The 21,424-nt window shown below is 38.8% G+C and overlaps 1 protein-coding gene across 3 annotated transcripts in view; it reads right to left on the reverse strand.

The window, feature by feature from the left end:
- The window catches only part of EPB41L4A (erythrocyte membrane protein band 4.1 like 4A), a 255,409-nt gene that overhangs the window by 19,484 nt on the left and 214,501 nt on the right, over nucleotides 1-21,424 (reverse strand). For all 3 annotated transcript variants that reach the window (XM_030326299.1, XM_030326289.1, XM_030326309.1), the window contains 3 exons: nucleotides 16,429-16,476; nucleotides 15,353-15,430; nucleotides 3,143-3,262 (listed from right to left, as the gene is read on the reverse strand). In XM_030326299.1, coding sequence (XP_030182159.1) covers nucleotides 3,143-3,262; nucleotides 15,353-15,430; nucleotides 16,429-16,476 — 246 coding nt within the window. The remainder of the gene's footprint in view (nucleotides 1-3,142; nucleotides 3,263-15,352; nucleotides 15,431-16,428; nucleotides 16,477-21,424) is intronic.

Here is a 21,424-nt window from a genome sequence, read left to right on the forward strand (position 1 = left end):
AAGATCTAGCAAGTGCATTAAGGAAAAAACAGAAATAAAAAGAAAAAAAATAGAAATAAAGGGAAGTAGTCCCTGGTCACAAACAATGGGACTGTAAATGTGGGAAATTGTAAGAAATTAAAAAAAAAAAGCTTCTGGAGATATGAAATCAATTTAACAAGGTTGCAGGATGGCAAGATACAATATTAATATCAAAAAATAATTTGTGTTCCTATCTACTAACCAACAATTGGAGAATAACATTTTTTAAAGGACAGTTCAGTACCATTAAAAATATTAAACACTTAGGGTTAAATGTAACAAAATAAATGCAATAACTCTGTCCTGAAATCCAAGAAACACTGCTGAAAGTTGTTAAGAGACTTAAATAAATGGATGGTTAAGAATTTTCTCCAAACTGACCTGTAGATTCAGCGTAAGTCTAAAGTCTATTTTTTACTATTTGGTAGAAGCTAACAAGCTGATTCAAAAATTCACACAGAACTGAAAAGACCTAAAATAGCTAAAGCAATCTTGAAAAAAAAATTAGAGAATTTACACTGCCTGATTCAAGTCTTACTATAAAGCTACAGTAACCAAGACAACTTGGTGGCTTAGGGATAGACAACTAGATCAATGGCCCACATATAAGCAGTCAATTGATTTTCAACCAAGGCCCCAAGGCATTTCAATAAAGATAGTCTTTTTTTGTAACAAATGGTACTGGAATAGTGCATAAACAACTGGAAAAAACTTCTAATATCTACCTCTACCTCACACATACTGGACAATTAATTCTAGATGGATGACAGACCTAAATACAAAAGCAAAATCTATAAACCTGCTAGAAAAAGATATGAGAACACCTTTGCAACTTTAGGGTAGGCCCATATTCCTTAAGATATAAAAAAGCCTTAACTATAAATGAAAACAAAATGATACATTGGTCTTCACTGAAATTTAGAAAGTCTGCTTATCAAAAGACAATGTTAAGAACATGATAAAGCAAACCACAGCCAGGAAGAAAATATACACCATACACATATCTGAAAAAGAACTTATATCCAGACTACATAAAGAATGCTACATATAAATAATAAAAAGGAAACAATCCTTAATTAATCCTTAATTTTAATCCAATTAAAATGGGCAAAAACTTCAACACTAAAAGTGAAGATATATGAACAACCAAAAAGCACAGGAAAATGTGGTTAACATCATTAGTCATCAGGCAAATGTTAATCGAAACCATCATGGAATACCTCTTCAGGCCAAGTAGACTACCTAAAATTAATAAGACAAAACTAAGTATCTGCAAGAATGGGGCAGAATTAGAACTCTCATTCATTGCTAGTGGGGGTGTAAAATGATTCAGCCTCCCTGGAAATCACGGTGGTAGTTACTATTACATATAATATGGTTAGAAATATCCCTTAATCCAGCAATTCCACTCAGGTATTTATCCCAGGGCATAAAATAACATACTCCAGGGATACACTTGTATGAATGTCTATAGCAACTTTTAACATAATAGCAAAAACTGGAAACTATCCATATGTCCATCAAGAGAAGAATGGATAAACAAATTGTGGTATAATCATACAATGGACTATTACTCAAAAATTTTACATATTGCCTCAAGTAATGTTTTTTGACCTCCTTAAATTTTATATATAAAATTTTTCCTAATTTTATTTTACTTTTCCCTTTTTAATAAATGAAATTTAGTACTGGCATTTAATTGAATTTAGAATGTTTTAGAAATTATTAGAAAAATTAAACATGTCTTTTAAGATTTAACAAGTCACCAAACATTGTGTATAGAAAGTCCCTCATAGAAGAAGATTCCACATGGAAAGGTAAAAGCGTGATTACAAAAGATTTACCCGTGAGTATGTTGCATCCTGATCTTGGGGATTCTGTGCCTTTTGGTTAAACTGTCAACAATGAGGTCTTGATTCTTCCAGTTCTAAACCTCTCTTTTATAATGGAGCTGGGGGAAGGTGGTATCCAAGACAAAGGAAACTTTTTATTAACTTCTGCTTTAAATTGAATATTTTAATTAGGTTCCACAACAAAAACATTATGGAGCAATGAATAAATCTGTAAGGGAGTGGTACACTGCATAGTGACAACTTGCAAATTTTTTATTACAAAAGAAGCAGACATCACTCAATATGATGTACTACCGATAAAAGCAAACTCTAGGATACCTTTCAATTAAAAAGTAAGCATCTAAGACTAAAAAGCATCCCTTAGAGTCACACAGGATTCTGAGGTGTATTGTCTAGAATCCTCTCCTGGCCTCTGTTAACTTGAGCTGCACCCTTCTGCCTGACTCCCTGGAAGCCCCTCACCTACCTACAGCTTGTCTCTGCATCCACTCCCTGGCATCCTTCCACCATTCTGAGACACTAATCCCTTCCTCCACAAATAAGCAACACCAGACAACTAACCACCTAAGATCACAAAGGGATGGGTAGTTAGTCCCAGCTCACTTTCAAAGGGTAAGCTTTGAGAAGGGGTGTGGGGATGGGGATATCTAAATCTGGATGATGCACACATTTAAAAAAACATAAAAATTTTATCAGCTCAAAAGAAAATTAATCTGGGGGACTGGCAATCTCATCATTACGGGTAATTGTGCTCACACATGGCATTGCCTAGCAACAGAAGGAGCAGGCAAATCCCAACATTGGGGTGTAATGAATCACTCACTGACTACTGCTCACAAATGGTAATTTAATAGGAAGATATTCACATCTGGTTCAATCTCAAACAAGACTTCAGAGAATTCTGCAGACTCCAATTGAGAGAAACAGCAGGTACTTCACCAAGAGCCAGGCTCCAGAACAAAGACTACGCCTACTTACTCGGTTGAATGTATGCTTTGTTTAAAAACAAAACAAAACAAAATAAAACATAGTTTTGATAGCCTCGTTTCTGACATTTTGTTTTGGCACTGCTCCAACTTCTATGGCTTCAGATATAGTTAATGAGTGCCACAAACATAAGAAGGTAAATATGACAAACAAACAATGGGACAATCATGGTTGAACTACAATCACTTTAGACCTCAAAGAGACAGCCCAATCTGCCCAAGAATCTGCATGCTACTTCAAGCTCAGTGTTTTTGAAGAAAGCTACAAAAAAATCCACGTACGAGCGAGATCTATGTCTGGATCGTCTGTTGTTGGGGTCCGCCTGATTTTTTTCCTTTTGTCTCCTTAATACAGCTTCCCACTGAGGCGCTGAATCAACCATATCATTCTCCTGACGTATTCTGAAAAGAAAGACCATTCATCTCAAGTTAATATTCACACATGTGGTGCTCTAGTTTTTGGTTCATCCTAAACTTGGTTTTAAAAGTTAAGAAGTTATCAAATAAGTTATTGAAAACTTATTAAGAAATGAAAAGTTATTCAAGGAACAGTTTTATTAAAATCACTTAAAGCTAAGATGTATTAACTGGATTAATATATCCATAAGTAGATAAGTGTATACACACACATATAAGTCTGTTAGAATATTTATACATAAATATGGAAGTATATATTAGTTTCAAACTTCTATCTTTGGCTTAAAAGCTTCTAAGAAATAGGCATGTCAAACAAAAACCTCATTTAAAACATATTTAAGGTTTGACTAAAGAAACAGTTAGTGTCTGCTATAGAGCCATTCTAAAATCATGAAACAAAATATTTTTTAAATGTACTAACCAAAGTAGCAATAAATAATTTTTCTTTGAAGTACTCTTAAAAAATTTTACACCAATTGTCAAATTTTTCATGAACGAAAGGTGCCAGATACAATTCCCATTTTTAAGATAGAAAACCAGAAGTACAAGAAGCCACAAGTGGTGGCACCGTGTGTTAGCCACTGAGCAGGTACATGCCATTCTGATGAGGGCAGCCTCACCTGGCCAAGAGGCAGGCAAGGTTCAACACTCCTGCAGACAGGGGCCAGGCAGGGAATGTAAACAAGGGAAAGGAAAACCCAGGGTGGCGGCTACTGGGGGATACAGGCAGCTGCCATGTGAGATTGGACAGTGTTTCCAAATCCTCTGATTTTTTTTTTAAGGATAATCCACAAATTTGGGCTTTTAAAGTGAACTCTTCCAATTTTCAAGTGCTGACAACCAATTCTGAATGTTCAAATCCTGTTTGAACCTAACAATGCCTATCCATGCACCACACTGCAGAAGTTTTGGATTTTTGGTGTATCAAGTCTTTCTTTCTTCTTCTTCTTTTTTTTGAATAGTTTGTTTAATGTTTATTTATTTTTGAGAGAGAGAGACAGAGTGTGAGCGGGTGGGGGCAGAGAGAGAGAGACACAGAATCTGAAGCAGGCTCCAGGCTCCGAGTGGTCAGCACAGCGCCGACATGGGACTCAAACTCACGAACTGTGAGATCATGACCTGAGTGAAGTCAGACACTTAACCAACTGAGCCACCCAGGTGCTCCTGTATCAAGTCTTTCTAATAACAGAGGTAAGGTGTTGCAGCGGACAGGTTGGGAAGAAGTATTAGTTAAAGCAATCCTGTCTGAAATGCACTGCAATGATTCTATGAAGCCATGGGTATTCTCTACAAAAATCAAACACCTGTTATTTGAATATTTAACTTAAAGTTTTGTTAGTTCTTCAGAAAGTTGCTCTGGAATATTCATTTCACACGCTGATGCTCCCAGGGTGTGGGACAGCAGCATGGAACTGTAAGGTCATCATCACAAAACTGTGACTATATGAGAATAACTGCTTCAAAAAAAAAAATGAGAAGAACAGACAGACAAGTCTGGAGACATTTTCTCTCTCTTAACAGATGTCTTTTGGTTGCCCTGTGAACAGCACTTAGTACAGGCCATGGGGTGGATATCTAGATTTGCTTATAAATGCAAATCAGCAGATGGGTGACAAATAATTCATTTCACAAATAAGTTAAAGACAATGTAAAGCAAATTCAAGTTAAAAACTATAGTAGCTTATGAAGAAGAAACTATTTAAATATCTCTAGATTAAAGAGAAATTGTGTTAGGTAAAAAATTATCTGTAACACACTTCAAGCCTTTGAACTGTGTTTCCTCACTAAAGCTTTCATTTCTAATAGGCTGTTATATGAAAATTAACAGGATACAGTGATGCCATGTTTCAGATTCAGAAACATAGTTCTCTCTCTCACAGCATGTACAGAGGAAATTAAAATTGAATATACATTGCTATAGACTTTAATATTAGAAATTTCTAGGGGTACCTGGGTGGCTCAGTCAGTTAAGCATCTGACTCTTGATCTCAATGATCTTATAGGTCGTGAGTTCGAGCCCTGTGTTGGGCTCAGCACTAAAAGTGTGGAGCTTGCTTGGGATCCTCTCTCCCCCACCTCTGCCCCTCCCCCACTCTTTCTCTTTCACTAAAATAAACATTTAAAAAAATTAGATCCAAAGAAAAATATGAGAATGTATACTACTTGAGATTATAATTATTATTCTTTGAAACAAACATTCCCACTTGAAAATGTCACATGCATGCATACGCATACACACACACACACACACACACACACACACACACACACACACACATGTATTTTCATAGCCAGAACCTACAATCTCTGAACCACTCTACGTTATCATGTGACAGTCCAGTGGGGGAGCAATTCTTGGACACTCTCAGGACATGAGGGACCCAGAGTTAGGAAGAGACACTCAATGGGAATATGTCAGGCTGGCAGGAGTTACTTCCCCTCCCACAGGAACTCACACCTCAACTTCCCAGAAAAACACATAAAACCCAGGTCTCCTAACTCCTCACCCTGGAGTCTTTTAGACCATAGCTTCCATTCTAAGCCAATTTGCTGCACAGTTCATGGGCAAGACTAAATTTCACAATGTTAAATTTTTTTCACCAGGATGTCAGCATCTTTTAATATTTTTCAGAGGTCAAGCCTACCAGCATGGCAAATATACTTTACCCAGAGGATAGACATTTAAAAGGAAGCACAATTACTATACTCTCATTCTCTTCCAGTGTGGACTTTAGCTCATTACCTTCATACTGAGACTTTACCCTGATAATTAAAAAATAAAAATAAAAATAAGACAAAGACATGACCACACATAGTTCCAATACCTTGCTAGTAATGAAAACTAAATCGGAAAGAATTTCAGACTATGGCATGTACCTATAACTTCTGTTTTTCTAACAGAAGACTCTAAAGTGAGGGCAGTGAAACCCTGTCAGGTAACATCCACATGTTTCAGAGACAGATGCCCTCTACTGGTGATACTATCTCATAAATATTCTAACAAGGTGCATTAAAAATGTAAGGCTCATTGGAGAGTCACAACAGAAGCACATTTTCCCAAGTAATGAGGTTGTGTGGCTACCTAAATCTGTAATGAAGTTTGAAATTACACCCTTACAAATGGTCGCTGGTTAATGGTGCCTCATTACAAGAATGAAAGTGTCATTTCTTCCATCCCTGAAGTGCTCCAGAAAACACAGGTACAGTGTGGAAAGGAAAAATCCTAGCTCTTGGAAGCAAGAATATTATAATGCTCAATCCTTAAAAGGCAGGAGTGAACTATTTTGTGAATGAAAGAATAAAGAAATAGACATTTGGGTGAAAGGCATCCCCTATGATTCTGCCTTGTCTCATTTATCCCTAGGTATGGGATATACCAGTGTTGCTTTTTTTGCTCTTCTGCTATATTTTAATTTTGATGTAGAGATTCATATTTTGAAGAATAAAAACACTGCAAGCATTGTTATCGACATAATACCTTTTAAAAAGTCAAAATGTACTCTTACAGGACAGATAGTCATGAAAGTCTCAAGGGGGAAAAAGGAGTCCACGGTGGGTTATACTAGGGATGTATTCATTTTCAGATGTTGCATTTAAAAGTGACCCTCAGGGGCGCCTAGGTGGCTCAGTCGGCATCCAACTTTGGCTCAGGTCATGATCTCACTGTTCCCAGTTTCTGAGTTCGAGGCCCGCATCAGAGCCTGGAGCCTATTTCAGATTCTGGGTCTCCCTCTCTGTCTCTGTCCCCCTCCTCCCCGCTAGTGCTCTGTCTCTGTCAAAAATAAACATTAAACAAATTAAAATAAAATAAAATAGAAGAGAACCTCAAAAATATTAAGTGTTTCGTTCATGTACTCTCCAAGGTAATAACTACATTCGTCATATTTTGTCTATCTCCTCATCCACAAGTAAGGAGAGTTAACAGCTGGGTTAAGAAGACTTATCATAACAAGGCTTTCATTTTTTAATCAATATTTAAGGGAGACCATTGCTTTAGAATAAGGTATATCCCAACAATGTTTCAGAATAAGAGAATTCTAATATATTTCCTACATGTCTCGCCAAACTTCAACATCCTACTTTTCCAGATGATCTATGCAATTTTGATTATGACTGCACTTGACACTTAATTAAAGTCTGCAAAAGGTTTTGAAGATGAAATGCCATATAATCACTTGATAACAATAATGAAGGTAATGACTATTCCTAGTCTCTTCTTTCCTACTTCCCAATTATAGTTCTGCCTCTTCTACAAAATTCCTCACATTACCAAATGAATTCTTACACAAACCCCATGGGTCTCACTTTGCCCCCCCACCTTTACCTGAGGAGTTTTGTTCCTAATAGGACCTTCCTTTATTCCAGTTCTTAACTCATTTCTCATTCACTGGGATAAAGGCCACGTTTAATGCTGAACCTGAGAAAGCCCATGGAGCAAATGTAGAATGAAGCTTCAAGATAACATGAGCAAGACATGGGCTCCTGAGCTCTGCCTCGTCCCAGCTCTGGGCAAACTGCTCATCTCTGGTCAACTCTCAGATTCTTCACCTACCAAATGATTGCAAAGATCCTTTCTAGTTTTAAAACTCTATGTTTTCTCTATTTGTGTTTTATTTCCAAGCCAGTCAGACACATTGAAACCAACCTCTATTCTTCAGGTATAGCACAATTCTCCAGACAATTGCTTCATATGGCCACTCCATTGCTAATATTAAGCCTGTAGGTCCCAAGTGATGGTAGACTTGTGTTTCTCATCAACTCATTCATTTTTGGATCACCTGCTATAAACCAATCTTCATCTATTTTTTCAGTAATATTTCTTCCCTTGGGAAATTTGTTGGTTCCAGGCATCTGTCGACATACTCCCCAAAGACCAGCAAGCAAAAAATTCATTTGCTTTTCCCAACCTCCCCCTACCGTCAATATATTATTCTGATTTGCCGTTAAAGGTATTTCTGTCTCTTCCACTTATTCCTTATGCTCTCCCTACAAAAATGGGCTACCTTTGGTGCAATTTCCCTTTCAAACTCTTTCTGTTTTCCTAATTTTGCAACCTGCTTTGCACTCACTCAGTAATCTGATAGCATTCCTTGGTTGCTACAGCTCAGCACTACCAGAGTCATCTCTGTCAACTTTGATTATGCCCTGGAAGCCCTAAATCGTCCCTATCAAACACCTAAATCTTGACATGACTTATTAAAGTGGAAATCCGTAAGTAACCCTTACAATCTGTACCATGGTGAGCATTGTTTTTATTGGCTTTGCATGAACTGCCCTCACCATACCCACAATTTTTACCTTGTTTGCAGCCCTTACCTAAATCAGGGACAGGGCAATAGGGAATGCTTACAAGGAAACCTATTTTCAGGCTATGGGGAAAAAATACCCACTGGTTTAAGCTTGTTATCGTTCAAAACTCATCTTTTTCCTTGGGCACAAAGATAATGAAGTTTTTTTTTTTTTTTTAATGACTCTAACAACAAGAAAATCCTACCAAAATATTCATCCTCTAGATTTTCCCTACTCAGATGTATCATACCTGTTACAGTGCCATAGAAGACAGTTTCTTTCTTCTTCCTTTTTTTTCTTTTTAAATTTTTTAAAATGTTTATTTTTGAGATAGAGTATGAGTGGGGAAAGAGCAGAAAGAGGGGGGCAGAGGATCTGAAGCAGGCTCTGTGCTGACAGCAGAGAGCCTGATGTGGGGCTCGAACTCATGAAGAGCAAGATCATGACCTGAGCCAAAGTCGGAAGTTCAACAGACTGAACCACCCAGGGGACCCTCTTTTTTTTAAAAAAGCAATAATGTATTTAATATTTAAAACCATTTTACCCCATTATTCAAATACAGACTCTAAAGATATCTAAAAGTGCAAGAAGAAATTCTAACAACATTTGTGGTAGAATCAATTTGTTAGAAACACCAACTTCTCTTTTTTGTTAAAGGGTATCATTCTATATATATATATATATATATATATATATATATATATATATATATATATCAGGGACTTCCGATAAAACTGAACAGTGTTGAATGTTCTCATTAATCTAATACATTAATCTAATAGTATCTGTGTATGTATGCAGGGCACTTTCTACTTTTCAAAGTAGAAAGGATCTTTACAAACCTCTTGACTAAGCTAATGACTAAGTAATCCACAGATGTTCCCCAGTGAATGCTCAAAGGACTGCTGATTTTCATCAAGAGCACATAAGATATTTTGCAGACTGGGTTCTTTGAATGTAATGGATATTTTATTAAGCTCAAGGTATTTGAAGGGAAAGCTGGTTTGTGAAAGGTTTCACACTGTAAGTCTACTTCCGAGGTTCTCCTTCAACATACATCCTGGGCAAGTCCAGAGCAAGGCCCATAGACTCAAACCTATAGAGACAGGCTGGCTGAGACTTCTGATCTCAGGTGCAAGATTCAAAATTCTAACTCATAAAAACAAATATAATCTAATATCTATATAGATCATTAGCTTCATACTGCCTTGTACTTGGTAGGTTCCCAATTTGATAAATTTAGTCCAACTGATTGTTTCATAAATCAGCAGAGCAAAGTAAGTAATCTTTAAAGAAAACTTAAGCATTTTAGTTAACCCTGCCAGTGAAGTGAAGTACCAATTTCATTTGCTAATATCAATCTTTTCTTTATAGTTTAGATCATAATGACCACTTTATAACTGTTTGGGGTTACAAAGACACCCCCTTAAGAATCTGATAAAAGCTACAGACCCTATCACCAGAAAATCATACACTTGGAAACACACACAGGGACCTAAAATCTACTAAAACCTATTGATGAATCAGAGGATAAGAAGGTCTGGTCTGAAAACAACCAAATGTGTAAAGGTAGGGTAAGTGGGAGAAAGGAATATGAGACTAAAGAAAAGTGGGAAAAGCTGGAGAAAGGGGTGGAAGAGAGCAGAGACAGGCAAAGAAGAGGCCATAATTTCAAAGGTCAGCTATCAGACTACATGGTTCCACCATCAAATTCTCTCATTTCCTAGATTTCATTTATCTTTATAGTGACCCATTCAACAACAAAGATTGGTATACACCCCACTTTAAAGATGAGAAAACTGAGATTTAAACTGGTTTAAAGAGTTGCGCAAGGTCACATACCAGTACAAGACAGAACCGAGACCCTGACCCACATCCTTGGGTTTTTTTCTGACACGTCCCTGGCTCCTACGTGGAGACATGACTCAAAGAAGACAAAAGAAAGGAAGAAAGAGTGGAGAGAAGCTAAGAAAAGAAAAGAAAGAAACTGAGTGAGGAAAAATAATGTGATAGATTAAAAAGGGAGGTAGGAGGACAGAGATGAAGCTATAAGCAGAGACACTAAGGGGAAAATAAGGCTTTTGGCATCTTAGATGTTATTTAATATTTATTTATTTATTTATTTATTTATTTATTTATTTATTTATTTATTTATGTATTTATTTATTTAGAGAAAGAGAACATGTGCACATGAATGGGGGAGGGGGAGAGAGACAGAGAGAGAGAATCCCAAGCAGGCTCCAAGCTGTCAGTGCAGGGCCCAATGTGGGGCTCAATCCCATGATCCATGAGATCATGACCTGAGCCAAAATCAAGAGTCAGACATTTAACCAACTGAGCCATGCAGGCACCCCTGTCATCTTATATTTTATAACAACAAACAGTGCCCCAACAAAGGAGTAAAAAACTGTCTTCTCAAATCTCAAAACCTAGAAAAAAACTGTAGGGTACTCATCCAGATTACAAAAATACTAAAGAAATAACTAAGATGGAAAGGTGTAAAGAAAGACATCAACAGGTCTCCAAAATAAAGGAGGAAGCAGAGCCTTCTCGTGCCATAGGAAATGACGCGGACTGAAAGCCCAGCGTTAACACACAAGTGACAACAGAAACCTCAGTAACTTTGGACTAGCTCTGGCCCCAGAGGAGAGAGAGGATGTGCTTCCCTACAGCTACGTGTTTCTCAAACTGGAACAATCTTTGTTCCTAATATTAGCCTTCCAGAGTTGGTACGAATTATTTTTTCCTTTTTTAAAAAAATTTTTTGTGTTTATTTTTGAGAGAGAGAGAGAGAGAGAGAGAGACAGAGCATGAGCAGGGGAGGGGCAGAGAGAGAGGGAGACACAGAATTTGAAGCAGGCTCCAGGCTTCAAGCTGTCAGCACAGAGCCTGACATGGGGCTTGAACCCAAGAATGGTGAGATCATGACCCAAGACAAAGTCAGATGCTTAACCAACTGAGCCACCCAGGCGCCTCAAATTTTTTCTTTTTTTTTAACATTTATTTATTTTTGAGAGAGAGGGAGAGAGGGAGAGAGGGAGGGAGGGAGGGAGAGAGAGAGAGAGAGAGAGAACAAGAGGGGGAGGGGCAGAGAGAGAGAGGGAGACAGAGAATTGAAGCAGGTTCCGTACTATCAGCACAAAGCCCAATGTGGGCTCAAACCCATGAACTGTGACATCATGACCTGAGCCAAAGTTGGAAGCTCAAAAGGCTGAGCCACCCAGGTGCCCCTTATTATTTACTTTTAATGGTTGTTAAAAGCCATAAGTACTGCTTTGGGTAAAGCTGATTTATAAATATTGTTTTATTAACTTGTAGTTCTCCTCACACAAAATCAGAGATGTTTAAATTGTTATCCATGGGAACAGCAAAGCAGATTATGCTCCAGTGGGTAGACATTGTAGATAAACTAAACTAAACTAAAAAATAACACCCAGTATTTCAATAGAGGGGCTTCAAATCTAATAGGTAAGACTTCTTTATGTTAAAAAAATAATCCAGCAAGAGGCGCCCAGGTGGCTCCATTGGTTAAGCGTCTGACTTCAGCTCAGGTCATGATCTCACACTCCATGAGTTCGAGCCCCGCGTCGGGCTCTGTGCTGACAGCTCAGAACCTGGAACCTGCTTCAGATTCTGTGTCTCCCTCTCCCTACTCCCTCTCCTGCTTGCACTCTCTGTCTCTTTCTCTCAAAAATAAATAAACATTTAAAAAAATTAAAAATAAAAAAATAAATAATCCAGCAAGAAGGAGTGACAAAGGGAACAACATCCCCAAAACCACAAAGAATATACACATCTCCAAAAAGTAACCCTGACTCTGCCTAAAGTTCCACTAGACACAGCAGAGGCTTCAAAACATTCAAAAAACATATCTGTACAATCTTTGACTGGCTGTCCCAGGGTACAGTTCCCCCAGGGAGACAGGAAAGTGGGGTGTGTCAAGTGCAGGCTCTGGTTTCAAAGGTAATGAAGTATTGGGGCCGAATTTAGAGAATTTGCTGGCAGGAAGTAGCACATCAGCATGCTCAGGATTCAGTTTGCCCCTTTCTAGGGTTACCAGGTTCCTTTAATAAAAACACAAAGGATGCTACTGAGAGCTTGGTTGTGTCACACTACTGGCTGAGATAAGGCAGGGTAAGGTTGAAGAGATTCATCCTCTCCCCCAAAAAGGAGTCTTTGAACAAGTAGGAAGTCAGACACGAGGAAACAACCCTTCATCACAGACAGAAGACTCAACAGGACTGTCAGTAGGGCTGCAGTTTAAATATTCAGATCTCTGCATCCTGATGTGGAATGAATGGGTTCTGGCAAAATCTAAAAGGCTAATAATTGGACAGAAGGGTTAGCGATAGCATAATATAATGAGGAAACGGCACCCAAAGGCAATACGATGTTTCTGTCCCCCCTTCCTCCCTGCACACTGTCACCTGCTGCACCACTTTCAGGAGAAAATGGAACTAGAAGACATATTTTCCCCTCTGCCTAGTTTTTGCTAGGGTCCTGAGAACTCGACCCTAGACTCCATCTTACACAGACAATAGGCAACTTATGTAACCCTGGGGCAGTACTTCTACTGGCAAAATAAATGAGTTGGAAAGGCTTTGGGTCAGAGTGTGTTTGAAAGTGATTTCTCATTAATACCTTACAGAGTATAATGGCATGTCAACATTCAGAGCCACCACCACTCTAGAATACACTAACACACTAGAAAGAAAGCCAATCTACAAAATCACTCATGGAAGGCAAAGGGAGAAACTCGTGAGGGAGAAAACACCTATGAGGAATATTAAAGCTGCTCCAACTAGATCGGGAATGGACTATTTAAGGACTTGTTGGCAACGTTTACAGGGTATTTCATTTGTAACAGCAAATGTCACCATGAGCACTTTGGGCCCCAAAAGAAATTTTTTTAAATGTTTATTTATTTTTGAGAGGGGAGGGAGGGGCAGAGAGAGAGAGAGAGAGAGGGAGACAGAGGATCTGAAGCAGGCTCTGTGCTGTTAGCACAGAGCTAGAACTCATAAACGGCGAGATCATGACCTGAGCCCAAGTTGGACACTTAACCGACTGAGCCACCCAGGTGCCCCCAAAAGACATTTTTTTTTTTAACAGGTCACCTTCTGAGAAGTTGAGACCAGGGCATCTATGAGCATAACTTAGAATACAACAAGCAAAACAAATAAATTTGTTAAGATACTGGCTTGATCATAAGTACAAATAGGAGGAAAATCTGTTTTTTTGTTTTTTGCTATGTTTTGTGTTGTTTATGCAGATACTGAATTTCAGAGTAGGAAGAAGTCACCTGAGGGAAAGCTACCCTCCACACTTGGGCTTTTGCAGATGAAGAAACCATAATCATTTCCTTGAGAAGGGTGTCATAACACACTGAGATCTTACCTCTATCTAGTGTGACTCCAGCCCCTAAGAAGGTTCCACAGAGAAAACTTTCCTAAGAAAATGATCCGCTCTTACAATGCTGTCTGGGCTATTATGACACAGGCTTTAGAGTTAGGCAGGACAATTCAGTGTGTGCCAAGCACGAGGGCTTCAAGTACTAAAGAAAGACCTTAGGGATTATCTCCTCTGACTTCCTCACTTTACACAAGGGAAAAAGACGACCCAGAAAAGTAAAGCAACCAGGCCAGAGCTCCCCATGAGGTGGGAATGAGTTTCCTAGTGGTGGCACTACTAACATTTTTTGGACCAGATACGTCTTGGGTGGGAGAGGGCTGTCCTGTGCATTACAGGATATTTAGTAGCTCCCCTGGCCAATAGCAATCCCCCCACCCAATTGTGACAATCAAAAGTGTCTCAAAACATTGTTGAATGTCCTCAGAGAGTGGAAGGGCAGGACAAAATTGCCCCCGGTTGGGAACCACTGGGTTAGAAGCTGAGACAACCAGAAACCAAATCCCTCTCATTCCTCATATGGTGGTGCTCTTTCACTATGTGAACACTTTTTGTTCAGTAAATACTTTGGGAATAGGGAGAACTGATCAAGGCATTAAGCTATCACTAATACTGAGTACATGTTAAATGATATTATTAACAAGCTCTTAAGAATGAGCCTTTAAATAGCAGTCTTAAAGATATGAACTAAATACATTTATCCATCTAATTGTATGTTCCTGACATGAATATAAATGCATATTTTCATGTACATCTATGAAACAATGAGTCTCTCCGTTTTGGCTGGGCAAAATATGGTAATGTCAGTTAAAAGATACTTCAGGGGCGCCTGGGTGGCTCAGTCGGTTAAGCGGCCGACTTCGGCTCAGGTCATGATCTCGAGGTCCGTGAGTTGGAGCCCCGCGTCGGGCTCTGTGCTGACAGCTCAGAGCCTGGAGGCTGTTTCAGATTCTGTGTCTCCCTCTGGCTGACCCTCCCCTGTTCATGCTCTGTCTCTCTCTGTCTCAAAAATAAATAAAACGTTAAAAAAATTTAAAAAAAAAAAGATACTTCAGGGAGAAATTCCTCTAAAAATGGCAACATTTCTTACCATCCTTAAACAAACTCACTACACATTGCACCTAAATATAGATCATCTTTTTTTTTAATTAACAAGAAGAGACCCTGATTGCCAAGTTATTTAATCATCTTATTATAAAGATCAGACGCTCAGTTCAAAGAGCTGCAGTTTCCTAAAATAGTGCTTCAAAACAGTGCCAGATTCCTTATTAAACACAGAGGAGAAAATCAGGCTTAAAAATAGAGGATGCACAGCTTCTACCACCAGCAGCCACCTCTGATTTTGGAGTTCCAGGTAACTACGGTTTCAGATATTACCTGTTTCTCTTTTTCCGGTGTTCTCTATTAGAATTTTCTGATTCACTACCACTGCTCGTGTTACAGCGTGAGCGTGACCTGAGGACAAAATGAGAAGAACAAAAGAAAAAAACCCACATTTATGACAAATAAAAAAATTTCAGGAAGGTTCATATTGGTTCTTTGGAATGACTTTTGCAGTGAAATGACTAAGCCAAACATAAGTAGCTGTATCATCCCTCCCTCAGTCAGTGTTACTCAATTCAGTAAGACATCCGAATGAGTCTACAGACATGTGAAAGCAGATGAAGACAAATGTCACCATGCTCCCCAAAAAGACCACAAAATCAAGCACTTCCAACAGAACTCTGACACGGCAAAGCTCTAAGTCCCTGTGGTAGACTAACTATGGACACAAAGTCCTGTCACATCCCCCACCCATTGACAGAGGGAGAGTCTATTTCCCCTCCCTTTGAATTAGCCCTGGCCCTGTGACTGACTTCATCAACAGAATGACATGGAAGGGATACTCTGCCAGCTCCAGGACTATCTCTTAACAGGGCTGGTAGCTCCTGCTTCCTCCCGGCCGCCATCTCAAGAAGCCTAGACCAGCCAGGGAGAGAGACCATAGAGAGAAAGAAGCCCCAGGCCTCCTACCATTCCGCCAAGACAAAAGCCATGAGAGAGAAAGGCCTCTTGAATATTCCAGTCCTAGCTGCCATCTGACTGCAGCTTCATGTGAGACTACTGAAACCAACCTGTTCATCAACAGAATCATATAACATACATATGGCTGTTGCTTTAAGCCACTAAGTTTTGGGGTGGTTTTAATATAGCAATAGATAACCAAGACAGTTCCTCTGAGATACAATGAAGCAGAAAAAAAGAGAAATTGCTAAGGATGCTACAGAAGGTAAGATTGAGAAACAACTGAAGCCAAAACTGACATTTGAAAGTCAATTTTTTTATCATAGCCTTAAAGTAGCCACTAATAAAATCATAACAACAACAACAAAATCCCCGTTCTTGCTTCAACTCTGAGTAGTGCTAATCCTTCCTCCCTCTCCCTGACCCTCCTTCCATTTTTACTTTTTTACCTCCTCCTTTGCTTTAGATCTGAGTCTTCACCACTGTTATGGGCTTTCCTATAGAAAACAAATAAATGAAGATATTAAAGAAAATAGAAAGTGATCAGTTGGCTAAGGAAAACACAGCAAAATGAGTTTCACTTCAGTTAATGCATCTCAGTTTTGTATTCTTTCATTCACCAAATATTTAAATCACGCAATACACCCAGTCCCAGAAGTAGAACAGAACACTGGCCTCAAAAAGCCAGCAACCTAACAGAGGTTGCAGACAGTCTACAAACAACAATGCACAACACGTCTGTTAAATTCTATTCATCTGAAGCTAGGGTTGTCTGCAGTTCCTAGGTCTGTAATCTGCCCAGTCAAGTTCTGCCATAATCTAAATGACGTCAGCTCTCACTTACATGTCCTTTCCAACACCCTGGCCCGTGACCAAGTCCCTTGACCATTTTTCGGATGATCTCTTTACGATAACTCAGCAATCCACATCATGGCCACACTTTGGACATTATCATCTATAACCACCTCCAAACTTTGGTCTGTGACCACAATCTCTTCCCCTTCCTGTTTATACCTCTGAACAGCTTTGATGGGGCCTCCTGGTTAAACATGCAGGCTCTGGAGCCAGACAACCTGAACGTGACTCCCGTCTCCTCCACTGAGGAGTTGTGTAAGTTTTACTTCTCTACTAAGTGCTTTAGTTTTAATGGAACCTCCCACAAGAGTTGTTATGAGGATAAAATGAATTAATACATTTAAAATGCACAGAGTAGGACCTGACTCACTGAAGCACCCAGTAAATGTTAGCTGTTATTATTATTGCTTTTTTCCACTACTTCCATTCTACCTTTCTTTGATCTCAATAGGACCGTTTGTTTATTGACCTTGCTACTTTCCGTCAGCTTTTCTTGGCCTTCTTCCTGACTCAACTGAGATTTCCCTCATTTTGATAACATGTATGCCAAGACTCAGAACTTCCTCCAACTCTCTGTTTTTGGTTCAGCCTTTTGGGCAAGATCCCATTCATGGGTAAATCAAACTATCCAGGTCCTCTAAGCCAGCCTTCAACAGCTAGCTGAGCAGTGCTGGAGGGAGTTACACAAAATGGCATATTAGTTACACTACAAATCCACGTTCATAAACTTCAGGTGAATCTACAACATCCTAACGCCTTTCTATGATCTAAATACTCTCTCTCTGCAAAGCAGTTTCAAACCCTTTTTACCTTGTAACCCTCTGATACACTGGTCCCTCTGCATCGGCAGTTGACTTTGTTCTCTCCTTCCAAAGGCAAAAGTAGCCATCAGATGGCAACTCTTTCATCTTCCTGTTACCAAAAATAAAAAATGCCTATATCTTCCTCTGTTATTTACAGATCTGTCCTCACAACTAAGGTCAGTCTCTCCACCTGTGTTGTGTGGGTCCTATCACCTCTTAACTTCTCAATGACTTTCAGTAACTACTGTCTTATCCCTGACTTGTCCTTATGGAAAATTCTTTTACCAGCTTTTCACGTTATCAAGTTTCTACTATTTAAACACGCACACATCTACTTGACTCCACATCCCCCTTCATCTTTTTCCCAGTCTCTCCTCTCTCCTCCAAAGCACCAAACTTCTTAAGAGAGGTGCCTAAGCTCCTTATCTCTGTTCCTTAACCCTTTATTACATGTGCCTTCACACTCTGATGGGCAGACATGGCTCATGCCACATTCCCCCATTTCTTAAAAATACATATATCAAACAACATAATGTTGAGAGGTCTCTGTCCTTATATCAAAATTTTCAATAATTTTTATTTAGTATAAACACAACTATATATATGTTCACAGATTATCTATACAGCGTTTAAGGAATACAATTCCATTCTTGTATTGGTTTTACAATTATTTTAAGAGACAATAATTGCCTGGTTTTCTATGTACATATCATTTCCTTAGTTTTCCTTATTCTTATCACTAATTCTTCACCTAAACTCTGAGAGCTACAAAACTCTTCCTGAGATGTATGAACACTTAGGACATCTTCCCTGGACCCCTGTGCCCTCCTGCTCACATCCGGATGGTCTATTCCCTAGTACTGCTGCAGAAACATCACTCTGATTACTCTCTTCACTAAAATCCAGGGAATTCTTTCTGCTTCTTTGTAATGGACCCCCTATTTCTAGTTGTCATGACTCCTTGTCTTGTTTTTGGAGAACATATCTTTCAGTTGTTAACAAAGAAAGTCTGCATGTCAGGTACATATTTTTTTTTTTTTTTTTAGAACTGGAATTTCTCAAAATATCTTTATTTGACTATGTAATTATAGTTTATCTGGGCTTAAAATCCTAAATTTAAAAGAACGTCCCCTCAGCATTTTGAAGGCAATGCTTATCTTCTTTCTCTGATATTGCTATTAATGAGCCCAATGTCACCATTCTGATTTGTCAACATTTGTGCATGAACTTTTTTTCTCATAATCCTCCCTCCTTCCAACTTTTACAAAACCTCTCTTAACCTATAATGCTTTAAAATTTAATGATAATGGATCTTGAAATAGATCTAATTTTCTAATCTGTTATGCCAAATGCCCAGTAGCTTCTCTCTATAAAGTTTGATTATTCAGTCTGGGATATGTTATACTTTGTTATACTTATACTACTTCTTTAATAGTTTCCTCTCCTGCATTTTCTTTTTTTTCCTCCCTAGAAATTTCATTAGTCAAATGTTTGATATCTAGGTTTGATCATTTTTATCCTTATTTCCACATATCTGTTTTGTTTTTGTTCTGCTTTGGGGATGATTTCCTTAACTTTACCTTCCAAGCCTTCTACTGATTATTTTAAATTCTGCCACAGGAATATGAAGTCTAAGAATTCCCACTTGTTCTTCTCATATCAAAATTTTTTTTTCTAAAGATAATTATACTTCTAAGACATTTTCTTTCTTAAATCGTCTCTATTTCCTGTGAGTATATACACATGCTCCTTACTCTGACTCTGTCTTTCCAAACAGAAGCAATCCTCAAATGCCAAGTGATGATGGCTCTCTCCTCATATTTAAGAATTAGGCACTAAAAACTCTGGAACCCTCTGGATGGTGCAGAGCATGTTAACTGATGGCCTCACTATGGTGTGGAGCAAAGTAATGTGGGTAATCTCAACCATTTCACTGGAGGATCCCTTGAAAGTTGGTATCTGTAGGTCTTTTGGATCTTGGATCTGTCTTTCGTACAGCAAGAGTCTCTGATCTCATGCTTGGGAGGTACAAACCTGGCGTCTAGCATTCTGGGAATAAAGAGGGAAGGTACCTCTTTAGTAAGCAGATTTTCACTCTTTTGACTTTTCCTATGGCCACAATTTCTCTTTTCTCTTAAAGCAATTTCCTTTGAAGGTAACTCTCTTCAACTAAGCCAAATAAATGCTGGAGTTTCCCTCAGCTCTGTCACTGGCTTGGTGTTGCATTCTATCTATAGTATCTATCTAGACAACCTCGTCTCTGTTTCATATTTCAATTTACATCTTTAAGAAATTTACCTTTTAGCCGACAGCCAATCTATCTCCAGACTTCTACCCAACAATCCATGTGAATCCTGCACTTAAACTTCTCAAAAATACCAGAAATTCTACATATCAAAAACCAAACTCACAATTGTCCTTTTCAAGCCTGTAATGTCCCAGTGACTGTTATTTCAGTGCATCACACTTTAAGTCTGGATTTCATTCCTCACATCTATCACTCCTTCACCCCTCATATCGATCCTCCCAACCCTCCCGATGGGTCTCAAAACCACCCACTTCCTTAAATCTTCACATCACCATCTTGGCCCAAGTTCCCATTAGCCTTCACCAGGGCTTGCACAGTAGCCTGCTGCCAGGCTCTCTCTTTCCACTACTGCCCTCATCCACCCTTGCTCCATAGGACAAGAAAGCTCATCTTTACGTGATACCAATGTGATCTTGTTATAACCCCCTTCTAAAACCTACTGGTCTAACAACCCACATCCTCAACAAGGCTCAAGTGTCCTAAGAGGTGTTTTCTCTCTGGACTCATTTCTAACACTTTTCTGTTCACTCTTTATGCTTGAGCAACACTAGCAGCCGGTAAGCCTTCTCATGAATGTTCCCCACTCCCTTCCAGAGGCTTCCAAAGCTTCCGTGCATGCTAACTCCTCCAGCTCTCTTTGCCTACTTTTGTCTCATATTCCAGTTCAAAAATCCAGCCTCTGGGAACCTTTCCCTGGCCTCCCTGACTCATCAACTCAGCAAAACTTCCCCTAATAGTCCTGGTTATACAGGTATTTGGATGATCAAAGTTATCAAGTGGTTACTCTTGGGACACGTGTACTTTTCCGTATGCATGTTAGGTTTCAATAAAAAGTTTTCTAAAACACCCCAAAGCACCACATAACTGTCCGTCAAGAATATATAAAAGTCTGAAGTGCACATGCATTTATATGATTCACATATTTCTTTCTCAACAAACTGTAAACTCCCAAAGCGCAGGGACTCTCTTGGGTGATATTTAACACAGTGCCTACATAAAGTAGGCACTCAATAAATATTTCTGAGTGTAAAGATGGATATGGGTGAAAACTGTATTGTCAGAAGGTAGGCTGGCTTTCTTTTTCTAGAACAGGAATATTTAAAGCAGCTTCAGGATCTCCATGAACCATGAAAATTACATGAAAGTGTGTACGTATATCTAATTATGTACTTTTCCCCCCTAAGGAATGATCCAACGTTTCATTAGATTCTCAGAGTCCTCTCACCCAAAAAAGGTTAAGGGTCAGTGTTCTAACCTCATCCAGAATTTGACAGATGTACTCATCTAATGACAAACAACTGGCAAAATATAAAATTTTGATATCTTCTATAAAACATGTTATTCTGGCATCCATTACAAAATAGAATAACAGAATCCGGTTATTAAATTTAAGTTCTTGAGATTCTTCTATGCTTTCCACAAATCTCAGTTTTAAATGCCAGAGTTACTCTAGCCATGTAAGGATTTGTGCCCAGGGGC

This window comes from Lynx canadensis, chromosome A1, assembly GCF_007474595.2.
Source record: "Lynx canadensis isolate LIC74 chromosome A1, mLynCan4.pri.v2, whole genome shotgun sequence".
Taxonomy (NCBI): domain Eukaryota; kingdom Metazoa; phylum Chordata; class Mammalia; order Carnivora; family Felidae; genus Lynx; species Lynx canadensis.